The sequence below is a fragment of the Labeo rohita genome, chromosome 6 (assembly GCF_022985175.1).
Source record: "Labeo rohita strain BAU-BD-2019 chromosome 6, IGBB_LRoh.1.0, whole genome shotgun sequence".
Lineage (NCBI taxonomy): Eukaryota > Metazoa > Chordata > Actinopteri > Cypriniformes > Cyprinidae > Labeo > Labeo rohita.
The window spans coordinates 9,881,757-9,894,596 of NC_066874.1; the positions used below are offsets into that span (position 1 = coordinate 9,881,757).

Below are 12,840 nucleotides of genomic sequence, written 5' to 3' on the forward strand. Positions count from 1 at the left end.
TAGGAGAGAAATCCTGAAATATTTTCCTCAAAAAACTATTTCTTTACCACTGAAGAAAGAAAGACATGAACATCTTGGATGACAAGGGGAGTAAATAATCTGTACATTTTTGTTCTGGAAGTGAAACACTCCTTTAAATGAAAACTATGCTAAAAGGGTTCGAGCAATTTTTAAAAAATATAATTTAGTTGTTTCACCCTTTATTATGTCATATGAAATAGGAGAACTGTTACCTCGGCAGCCTGCCACAAGATGTCTACATTTTTATTTTTCCTAGCATGAACATTTTGACCAAGGAATCGCAGCAGCTCTGGGAGACACGTCTGACTACGAGAGCGAGGAAGACCTATGAGAGACAGAAAATTAAAACTTGTATAATTCAAATCTTGCAAGAATTTTTTTTTTCGTTATGTGATGAAAGAAAAACAAACATGGAAGAGAGTGATGACTTACAGTCATCAGGTAAAACCTCTTTGAACTGCTGGTAGTAAGAGCTAAGACGTGCTAGGCTCTCCACGTTGATGAGTTCCTGAAGCGACGTGTCTCCAAACCTACAAAACAAACATTTTCCCTTTAGATATGTTCAGTATAAACAAGTTTATGCCAAACTGGAAAAGAGATCAGATAAAACAAACAATTATGATATAATGTTATTTGTTGATGTTATGCAAGCACTATTGAGGGGTGTTTTACATAATCAGGACTTACTTCTCAGCGAGTGTTTGCTGCTCGTTGATGCCCACGTTGAACAGCACCGGCTGTACCCGCAGCAGCATGCCGTTCTGGATCTCCCTTGGCAAAGCATCAAACATGCTTCCCGGGAGTGGGATGCGAACGTTGAACCCGTCTCGATTTCCGGTGATCACTGGCAGCATGTCGGGGGAAGAGGTAGAGATGGCCTGCGTCACCTTGAACGTCACATTCCGAAGGTCCATTATTCCTATGCTCATGTCCTCTAACATAGCTAACTCCTCTCCTGTAAAACATACACACAAAGGAAAATCACTGTACCCAGTGTTTCAAAACAGAACGCTTCACACAAATAGAAATAATGAATAGGAACTGTGTCCTAAATGAGTTTACATAACACAAGTGCATCGATTCAGTAGGTGTAAACCTACATCCAGGTTCAAAGTACGAGCATACTGTATGTGTTTAAGTGTGTGTTTACCATAAGTACTTAATAGGCATTCGAACTGAGCGAGCAGACCGATGGTGTAAAGCTGTCTCAGGAAACCGTCGTCACGGAGACAGTTTCTCAGTTTGATGATGAAGCCACAAATTAGTGCTGTGAGCTTAAGAGAGGAAAAAGACAGAAATAAAACTGACAGCAAGAAGACATAGAATCATAGAATTAAAGAAAAATAGGTGTAGAGGAATATTTCACCCCAAAAATATGATTTAATCTTCATCATCATCACTACATACTCTCATGAACACATGGTGGAGACAGGTTGAACCACTGATGTCACATGGACTATTTTAACAATGTCGTTACTGCCTTTCTGGGCCTTGAATGGTAGTTGAGTTGCTGTCTATGCAGGCTCAGAAAGCTCTTCGATTTAATCAAAATTATCTTAATTTTTGTTCCAAAGACGAACAAAAGTCTTATAGGTTTGGAACAACATGAGGGTAAGTAATTAATGACAGAATTTTCATTTTTGGTTGAACTAACACATTAATTAATTGTTAAAGTTTTTAGTGAACTGACTCAATTCAGTGACATGCTTTGAAGATGAAAAGTCTTTTGGGTTTGAAAAGACATGAGGGTGAGTAAATGTTCACAGAATTTTCATTTTTGGGTGAACTATTCCTATAAGGTCATGGAGGTGTCCACTAATGTGTGTTTGAGAGCTTACAGTCTGGCAGAAGACCACATCTCGGCGGTACTGCAGGTTGAGGTCCATTGCGATGGTGGGTGCGCTGTCTTGCATGAGCAAGAAAACCATCGACTTCTTGGCTTTGTCGCTCATCATGGCCACACACTCCGTTAGGGTCGTCAAGAGGGGATACAAGGCCTCGCTCCACTCACCTGCCACACACAGAAAATCTGCTGCTAAAATCTTTATCAAACATCACATATTCATATGTTTCTTAAAATTCTCATGTTTCATTTTAAAGACCCCATGAAATCAAAATTTAAGTTTTGTTGCTTTTAGGCTGTTCGTTAGACTTTCGTTTATCTTTGAAATACAAATAAAGATATTTTTAATAAAAGCGAAAGGGATTTTTGTCCTTCTACTGAAAGTCATATTCTTGCAAAACTTTCAGGTTCAAATATACTGTAATGCATATGAATCGAGCAATTTAAGATCACCAAATAAATGGTAAACTAAGCTCAAATGTGACCCAGGGCCACAAAACCTGTCATAAGGGTATTTTTGTTATTGATTAAAAAAAGTTTTCCATTGATGTATGGTTTGTTAGGATAGAACAATATTTGGTCGAGATACAACTATTTGAAAATCTGGAATCTGAGGGTGCAAAAAAAAAAAAAAAAAAAAAAAAAAAAAAAATCTAAATATTGAGAAAATCGCCTTTAAAGTTGTTCAAATTAAGTTATTAGCACTTAATATCCTAATGACTTTTGGCATAAAAGAAAAATCAATAATTTTGACCCAAACAATGTATTTTTGGCTATTGCTGCAAATATACCTGTGCTACTTATGACTGGTTTTGTGGTCCAGGGTCACAAATGTGCTAGAAGCAATGATGTCACACGAGCAGAAGTTTGAAGAACCAACGTGGTTTGACTGTCTGTTGACCATATGTGACCCTGGACCACAAAACGAGCCATAAGGGTAAACTTTTTTTAATATTTAGATTTATACAAAGTTTATACATTTATACAAAGCGGAATGAATAAGCTTTCTATTTATGTATGGTTTGTTAGGACAGGACAATATTTAGCTGAGATACAACTATTAGAATATCTGGAATCTGAGGGTGCAAAAAAAGTCAAAATATTGAGAAAATTGCCTTTAAAATTGCCCAAATGAAGCTCTTAGAAATGCATACTACTAATCAAAAATTACGTTTTGAAATTTACAAAATATCTTCATGGAACATGATCTTAATATCCTAATGATTTTTGGCATAAAAGAAAAATCTATAATTTTGACCTATACAATGTACTGTTGGCTATTGCTACAAATATACCCGTGCTACTTATGACTGGTTTTGTGGTCCAGGGTCACATATTTGAAGTATATGTGCATTAATCAGTATTTATACAGTACTGTGCAAAAGTTTTAGGCCACTAGTATTTTCACCAGCTAAAAAATGGTTTAAAGTAAGTTATTTCTATCTTTTGCTGTAGTGTGTCAATAAAAAATACTGGTTTACATTTCCAAACATTCTGTTTGCCATTAATTGTAATAATTCGTTATTTTTGTTTTCTTGTGCACAAAAAGTATTCTTGTATCTTCATAACATTATGGTTGAACCACTGATGTCACATGTACTATTTTAGCAATGAATGACTTTACTACATTTCTGGGCCTTGAATGTGTCAACGCTCGGATTTCATCAAAAATATCTTATTTGTGTTCCGAGGATGAACAAAGGTCTTACTGGTTTGGAACAAGAAGTCGGTGAGTAATTAATGACAGAATTTTCATTTTTGGGTAAACTATCCCTAAGGCCAACTCCATCGACTTCCTGTAAAAATAATAATGTCAACACAATTTACAAGTCAATTTACAGGGGCTTTAAAAGGTACACATGGGCACAGAGTTCAGAAAACAGTAGCAAAGACAAGTTAACAAGTAACACCATTAACAAAGTTGAACAACAACAACAGATGTGACATTAAAATGAACACTTATTCAGCATAAGCGCATAAGCTTAAGGGAGGGGGAGGGGCTCTTACCTGGGTAACTCTCCTCTCCACTGCTGCTGCTGCCATCTAGAGGGATGGAGGTGCAACATGCAACAGTTAACTTAGCGAGTGCAACTAGCATAGCGCACGCAGCTCGTAGACATTGAACGCAACATAAGACAACAGCAACAGATTGAACAACGACTATTTTTTTTAAGGACTCAAATGCAAAGTGGAACGCTGCAAAGGTTTGCCTAGAAATAATATGCAAGTAAGTATTATTCAAGCTGCCTGGCAAGCTAATGATTTCATAGTTATTATAAAATAGAGAAGACTACTGTAAATCGCAGCATGCTGACACTGCCAAGTGACTAACTGGCACAGACTGCCAGCACCAGACAGACAGCCTGTGAGCCTGCTAACCAGCCAGCCAATCAAATGAGAGCACCCGGTCACATGTTCGCAGTAGGCAAATATGCTGGGTCAAACAACAGAATGTTCCAGAAACATGTTCCAGAGACATGGCACACCAACAGAGAGTCACACGGAGTCAACACACACTCATTAACATAAACTGTGGAATGCACTTGGATGTCAGTTCTTCCATACTGTACATTCATATTGCTTTGTTTTGGCAAAAGTAAACAAACATTACTAGACTCTTTATGAGACAACATACACTATGATGTATAATAGATGCCAAGGTAAAAACAAAGATGATGAGGTGGATTAGAAACAATGACCGAAGAATTTTAAAGGGGTCTTTGGATGCAAAGTTCACTTTTAAATGTTGTTTGAACATTAATGTGTGTTGGCAGTGTATGTACACATCTACCCTATAATGATAAAAATCCATGCAGTGGTTTTGAATTAATCTGTAAAAATAATATCCCCTTTTTTAAATCGAGCCATTCTCAGATACCTGTCGGTGTGGCGTCACATCGACAGAGGCCGCTCCCACGATAGTAGATTGACATAAGCATCTTACCTCAGACCTGCCTAAATCAGCTGTAACAGTCCGACCTCCATTGATTCTAAGCCGGAGCAGGGATGTAAGTTAGACAAGAATATCTCCGATTGAGCGATTGAGGTGTTGTGTTGCTGGATGTAATAATGAACATAGTGGTTGTCATTTACTCCCAACATCTGAACCGCTGAAGATGCAGTGGATTACATTTGTTTGTGAATGGAATGCACCTTCCGATCTACATAAACGCATCTATGTTCGCGCAAATCATTTGTGATCGAGCTTCACCTACAGCAGAAGTGAGTATAAGGGGTTTATTACGAATCTCTGCAATTGCCTTTCATAATAACGTGCTAGTTAGCAAGTTTAGTGACAAAAAATTTGGCTAAATGCGGCTAAAGTAAACAGGCTCATCACTCCACAGAGAGAAGAGAGGGGCGGGGCGAGCAGAGCTCATTTGCATTTAAAGGAACAATCCATCAGAATGGGATGATTTTTGCTGAGCTCATTTTGACAAAGTAAAAAGGGTGTTGTTTTACACTACCATTGAGAATTTTTAACCAAAGTATATTATAAACTTTTTATTAAGACCCTAAATAATCATATCAACTTGTGGAAAATGGGCATCCGATGACCCCTTTAAGCCACAACCAGTCAAGTAAAATTAATGTAAATGCTTCTTGCTATAGCATCGTGCAAACCTGTTTTAAGATGAATAGGTAACAGGGTTTGTAAAAAAATAAAGAGAAAAAGGTTAATAACTAAAAAAGAAAGAAGAGATGAGAATGCACATGTGTTAGTGTCTGTACCACTATAGAAACACAATGAACAAGCAGCAGGGAATATGAAGCAGAGTGCAGAAAGGGAGAAAAATATAACATCTGAAATTGATGAGAGACTGACAACTCAACCCATTGCTGTTCTCAAAAATATAACAGAGAGACAGAGAGAAGGTGTAAACAAGACAGTGAAAGGCACCTACAGGCATGCGTTTCTGAATTAACAGGGCATGCAGGGTTCAGATCAGGCGATGAAGATGAAGGTGATGATGATGACGGTGATGGTGAAGGTGACTGCTGTTGTGGTTCAGAGATTGAGGAAGGCTCCTCCATGCAGACAGGGTTGATCCAGAAGGCTTTTCTTTTCCCATTACCTTTCTTACTGCTGCTACTGTGTTGGTCAGACTGGAACATGTCCTCACTGCTGCTGCTGTGCAGACGGTCCCTCTGCAGCAGTTTGTCCACTCGCTGGATGATACACTCCAGACTTTTGTCAACATTCCCCCACACCTTTTCCTGTAACAAAAAATCTTTTTGTACAAAGTGCAAATTTTGGGGGGAAAAAAACAACCAACCAACCAACCAACCAACAGCATCCATGAAAACACTTCTACACAAAATGATGCACTCTTTCACAAAAAGTCTGAGTTACTATACTATGATTATTATATCATATCAGCACCTAAGGCTATCTTCATGGCAAAAACTGAACTGGAATAATACAAGATTTACAAGCACAAAAAAATAATACCAAATGAGCACAGAAATACAGCATATAAAATTTTAATTTTTTTTTAAATTAACATTGGATAAAAAAAAAAATTTCAGGTAAATTTTCTTCTCTTCAGGTAATCTTTTCAGGTAAAATCGTACTTAAGTCCCAGAGTGAGCGTACTTAATGATGAAGATGATGATTATTATTATAATTATTATTTAGTATTATTATGATGAGGCTAGGTTCTTTGTAAATTAAATTAAAACAACTTTAATTTGTTTAAAGACGTGTTTGAGACAGTGAAAGATAAAAATATATATTTTTTATTTTTATATGAAAGACAGTTCATATAGAGATTTTTTTAGGGACTATTTTCTTCATCTGGGTTGGAAATCAATATTTAGCAAACCTCATATGAATGTGACACTACAGATGAAAAATGGGTTAAGTATGTTTTTATTTTAATATTAATACTTTTATTCAGTAAAGTATAGAAGCCGTTTCCACCACTTAATAATAATAATAATAAAAAAAAAAAAAGTAATTGCGACTTTTTATTTCACAATTATGACATTTTTTTCCTCAGAATTCTGACTTTATAAAACGCAATTGCAAGTTTATATCACGCAATTCTGAGTGCAAGTTTATGTCACACAGTTCTGAGAAAAAAAGTCAGATTCGTGAGTGTATATTGCAATTCTGAATTTATTACTTACAATTGCAAGTTCATATCATGCAATTTTGAGAAAAAAGGTCAGAATTGGGAGATACAAACTTGAATTTGTGAGAAAAAGCCAGAATTGAAAGTTTCTTGCAATTTTTAGTTTATATCACACAATTCACACAAATATAACTGACTTTATAACTGGCAATCGCGAGTTTAACATGCAATTCTAAGTTTATATCTCACAATTCGGATTTTATAACTTGCAGTTGTAAGATATAAACTATAAATATTTTTTAATTTTTATATGAAAGACAGTTAATATAGAAATTTTTAAGGGACTATTTTCTTTATCTGGGCTTGAAATCAATACGGAGCAAAGCTAATGTGGACGTGACATTACAGTTAACGTGTTAAATACTTTTTTTATATCTATATTTATACTTTTACTCAGAATGGAAGCCATTTCCGCAACTAAATAATAAAAAAGGTAAATGCGACTTTTTAATCTCACAATTATTACTTTTTTTCCTCAGAATTGCAAATTTATATCTCGCAATTCTGACTTTATAACTTGCAATCGTGAGTTTATATCATGCAATTTTGAAAGTCAGAATTACGAAATACTCAAAAAAATTCTAAATTTCAAGTTCCTCACAATTGTGAGTTTATATCACGCAATTCTTAGAAAAAAATCTGGTTTGCGAATTTATATGTCACAATTCTGGCTTTATAACTCACAATTCTGATAACATATCATTCTCTTTTTTCCCCCCTTAAAATGGGACTTTATTACTTGCAATTGCGAGTTTCTATCTCACAGAAAAAAATTCTGAAAAAAGTCAGAATTGTGAGATACAAACTCGTATTTGTGAGAAAAAGACAGAATTGCGATTTTATAACTCGCTAAATCTTTTTTCTTTATTCAGTGGCTTCCATAGTAAAGACACAATAAATTGATCAAAAGTTACAGTAAAACTTTTACACTGTTACAAAATGTGGTTCATGACAGTTAGGGTATGTCGAAAAATTGCCATCTCATGTTCTCCCTCAACTTCACAATTGTCCTATATTGCCGTTTTACTTTTTTGTTAAGAGTGTCTGATCTTCTTTGCATGTTCACTTTGCAAAGACTGGGTCGGTACTTCTGCAGCGATGTAGGGTGATTTTGAAATCATTTTTTTATGAAGTTGAGGGAGAAAACATGATTGCTGAGTTTTTCACCCTAACTGTCTTGAACAATAATACACGGAGTTCAGGGAGAGCAAGACAAACGAGCATTTGAGATTAAAAAGTATTTAAATTGTATTTTTTTAATGAAAATAACCGATCGTTTTGCTAGATAAGACCCTTCCTCTTCGGTTGGGATCATTTACAACCGCATCTGGGATCGTTTGAAGCTGCATTTAAACTGCATTTTGGAAGTTCAAACTCGGGCACCATAGCAGTCCATTATATGGAAAAAAATCCTGAAATGTTTCCCTCAAAAAACTATTTCTTTACGGCTGAAGAAAGAAAGACATAAACATCTTGGATGACAAGGGGGTCAGTAAATTATCTGTAAATTTTTGTTCTGGAAGTGGACTTGAAAGAGGCTATTGTCTGTTAATATTTTAAACTTTAGTTAAAGGATTCTTTTAATGAATGTTACATTACCCACTTACCCACTCTTCCTCATGCCAATCAACTTGGAGGGATGAACGACTGTTCCTGCCGCTCCATTTGGCCAGTAGTGTGTCCTGATCATTCCTCAGCACCACCTGCTCTGAGTCAGCAGAGGGTGAGTTTTTAGAGGCGATGTACTCTGGTCTAGCGGCGTTCAAGGCCTGCACTGCAGATGCCAGCAGTTTACAGTCACACACCATCACCAGCTGCCGTGTCTAAAAGTGAGAGAGAAAAAGGGGTTATAATGTCAGCCTCATACCACACTGGGTCCAAGTTAGAAAAATTAAACATTTTAATTTGTATCATCAAATGGATATAAAGTCTTCTGACACCCACCTTATCCGCAAGGATGGCAAGGGTTCTTTCCATGCCGTTAGCGGAGCGTTCTTTAGCAGCGCGAGACAGACGCTCAGCGTAGTAGCTGACCTGAGTCTTGAGTGTGTTGATATGGGAGATGATCTCTTTGGCACGGACGATATCCTGAGGGATGTAGACGATGGACTGGGAGCTGGACAACGCACTGCTGCTGGACCAGAGAGAGCTTGATTACTTAAACGCACACTATACAAGCAGTAAAGAAGCACATTACTAACATTAGTGCACATCAATAGACAGATAATGATTGTGCATTTCATTCAGACAGTGATGCTCTAGAGACGTTTACAAGCATCAAACACTTCAGGTCCTCAATCTTGATTTTTCAGAGCAAAGAGAAAAAGGTGCTCAGGGATGAACAAATGGGGTCATCTGTGCTGCAGGAAAACTGTGCCATCTGTCCTTTAAATGGCAGATCTGTTTCACTAAGTGCTTCTGTACAATACAAAGGTACAGTGGAGTGTGTTTGTACATCTTCTACGAACATACAGTAAAATTTCAGGAAACACATATGGTTGAGTGAACCTGTAAAGAAACACGTCATATTTGAGCTCTTTTTTAAATTTAATATGCAGAACACTACATTTTGCATGAAGCAAATTATGTCTGTTTTTAGGGGCCATTAATTTTAGTCCTATTTTATTTTTGTATTTTTTTGCACTGAGGTATTGTCACTGCCAAAAAAGTGCCAAAATAATGATAATTGTTGTGGTTTTAATGATCAATTATTATTAACTGGCTGGTAGAGATTATTTAAAATAGTAAAAACGTTTATATATTATTTAAATTAGAATTTATTCTTATTAATTTAATTTTTTCAAAATTAAATTAATAAGAACTTTGGGGGAAATAGTTCAATTTTCATGAAGTCACAATGCAAAAAAATAAAACTCAATGACCCTAAAAATATGTGCATAATTGTCTTTATGCATAATAATATATTTTATTTTGGGGACTAAACACTGTACAAGCCAGACATTTATACATTGGATTTCCCCAGTTATTACAGTAAAAAAGTAACAATAGACCTGAGATTCTTAAAATGACAAGAAAAGATTAAACAGGAAGCACAAATATATATATATATATATATATATGTATGTGTGTGTGTGTGTGTGTGTGTGTGTGTGTGTGTGCTCAGCAAATGACATTTATATGACTATTTATTCAAACACACACAAACCTATTACTCTTTTGTAGCGACCACAGAGAAGGGATGATGAAATCACAGAATAATGAATATCGTTCTGTTCCAAAACATAGTGAGGCGGCGTATGCATCATAGATACTCATCCAGCGCAAAGGCTGTTTCAGTACGTAGCCAATCTTATTATGTTGCAATGTTTAAGACAACATTGAAGGCAATCCCACAATGCAGTAGATCAGCTCTGGTTATAATGCTGCAGCTCACTAGGTTTTGAATCAGAGATGTCATGCAGTAAATGGCACAAAAAACAAACAAACAAAAAAATAAGTTCAAACTAACTCACCATTCCTCCTCATAAATGCTGATTAGAAAGCAAAAACGCAATTAAAACGTATGAAAAATAAACTAAGAGTGTATCTTAAAAGAAAACTGCTACTGATGTAACACTAGCAAACCAAAAGCAGCCCAGAAGGTGACAAACACTAATAAAAGAGTTCAACGCTTCTGAAAGTAGAATATATATTCTACATTATTAACAGACAAAAAAAGTACATTACAGCTATAAATATAATAGTTTTGTTCTGAATGAAATGATAAAGCTAGCAAAACGCCACTGTGAATTTTAATGCTCCTAAAGTTTTTTTTAATAGTTTAATCATTAATGAAATCACAAAATTATTTCCTGGAAACATTACAGCAAAAAGGAAACAGATCAAATTTACTTAAGTGAAACTACCAGAACAGTTCAAAACTGGCACCTGTGACTTCTGCTATTACCACACACTTCATTCACGTGATAGTTCTTCCTTCACATGCAACACATGCACGTACACGCAAGCACACATGTACAGTACATATTTTCAAAACTACACAGTGTCAAGCATAACTTACACTTTTTTTGCCTCCTCAAATTTCTGTAAGAGTTTCCGCAAACCACCATTTTTGAAGCCCTGGCAGTGAGCTGCAGGGGCCCCGATCGTAACCACATCATAGGTGTGATCTAGATACACAAACACACACATCCATGCTATGAAATGAACAACTTAGCTCTAAATATAGAATTATTGCCAGTATTTGAAAATAATTGAACAAGAGTGACCCTGCACATTGACACAAAGAAAATCAACAGTGTAACATACATGTATCTCACACTATTTTGGACATCTATTTCTGCCTCTGAGAAAAACATAGGTATGAAGTCATAAATGGGAGGTGTAGTTGCAGTACAAAATAAACAGTTGAGATCAAAAGTTTACAAAGACCTTGCAGAATCTACTAAATGTTAATTATTTTACCAAACTAAGAGGGATCATACAAAATACATGTTTTTTTATTTAGTACTGACCTGAAGAAGATATTTTACATAAAAGATGTTTACATATAGTCCACAAGACAAAATAATAGTTGAATTTATAAAAATTACCCTGTTTAAAAGTTTACATACACCTGATTCTTAATGCTGTTGTTACCTGAATAATCCACAGCTGTGTTTTTACTGTTTAGTGATAGTTGTTCATAAGTCCCTTGTTTGTCCTGAACAGTTAAACTGCCCACTTTTCTTCAGAAAAATCCTTCAGTTCCCACAAATTATTTGTATATTCTTTTGAGGGACTCATATACAACTATTACAAAAGGTGCAAACACTCACCGATGCTCCAGAATGAAAAACGATGCATTAAGAGCCAGGGGTGTAAACTTTTAAACAGAATGAATGTGTACATTTTTCTTATTTTGCCTAAATATCTTTTTTTTTTTTTTCCATTTAGTACTTCCCTTCAGAAGCTACAGAAGATACTTTGTTTCCCAGAAGACAAAATGAATTCAATTTACCTTCAAATTCAAAATGTTTTCACCCCCTGGCTCTTAATGCATTATGTTTCTTTCTGATGCATCTGTGAGCGTTTGAACCTTGTGTAATAGTTGCATATGAGACACGAGTCATACAGTCATACCGTCATTGTCGGAAAGGGTTCAAATACACAAAAATGCTGAAAAAACAAATAATTTGTGGGACCTGATGGATTTGTCTGAAGAACAGCAGGCAGTTTAACTGTTCAGGACAAACAAGAGACTCATGAAAAACTATCAATAAAAAACAAACAAACAAAAAAAAAAAATTCTCTTGTAGACATTTTCTCTTGTAAACATATTTTATGTGAAATATCTTATTTAGGTCAGTACTAAAAAAAAAAAATAAAAATAAAAAATAACATGCATTTTATATGATCCCTCTTATTTTGGTAAAATAATTAACATTTTGTAGAATCTGAAAGGTGAATGTAAACTTTCAGCCTGAACTGTACATTTGCAAATGTGCGAAATAGTTGGATTTTGAAATGTACAGTAAAGTTACATTACGACATAAATAAAGAGACATCGCATTTTAATAAGTGTGAGAGACAATCATAATGCAAGATAAACGCGTAACACTCAAATGAAAAAGACATGAGAAACCACACTATATGTAAAATCACAATTAGGAGACATAAAGTTGCAGCTACATGAAAAAAAGTTGCAAGAAGCCAAACTGTGGGATATAAAGTCACACGTGTGATATATAAAGTAGCAGCTGCAAAAATTAGGTCATAAGCTTCCATAAGGTACTTTGAATTTCAATGATTTTCTCACTACCAGTAACTAACCTAATTAGTAATATTGATTATTATTCCTTTTTTTTAGATTTACTTAGTTTTTCTGAACAGACGTAA

The 12,840-nt window shown here is 35.4% G+C and overlaps 1 protein-coding gene across 7 annotated transcripts in view; it reads right to left on the bottom strand.

Moving 5' to 3' along the window:
• inpp4ab (inositol polyphosphate-4-phosphatase type I Ab) overlaps positions 1-12,840 on the bottom strand; it is a 54,156-nt gene that overhangs the window by 13,677 nt on the left and 27,639 nt on the right. For 2 of the 7 annotated variants that reach the window (XM_051113369.1, XM_051113372.1), the window contains exons 12-22: positions 11,024-11,132; positions 10,476-10,493; positions 8,947-9,133; positions 8,610-8,825; positions 5,770-6,082; positions 3,872-3,907; positions 1,860-2,032; positions 1,172-1,295; positions 709-976; positions 454-551; positions 234-346 (exon numbers count right to left, since the gene is read on the bottom strand). In XM_051113369.1, coding sequence (XP_050969326.1) covers positions 234-346; positions 454-551; positions 709-976; positions 1,172-1,295; positions 1,860-2,032; positions 3,872-3,907; positions 5,770-6,082; positions 8,610-8,825; positions 8,947-9,133; positions 10,476-10,493; positions 11,024-11,132 — 1,655 coding nt within the window. The remainder of the gene's footprint in view (positions 1-233; positions 347-453; positions 552-708; positions 977-1,171; positions 1,296-1,859; positions 2,033-3,871; positions 3,908-5,769; positions 6,083-8,609; positions 8,826-8,946; positions 9,134-10,475; positions 10,494-11,023; positions 11,133-12,840) is intronic. The other 5 variants (XM_051113374.1, XM_051113375.1, XM_051113373.1 and 2 more) reach the window with 4 other exon arrangements.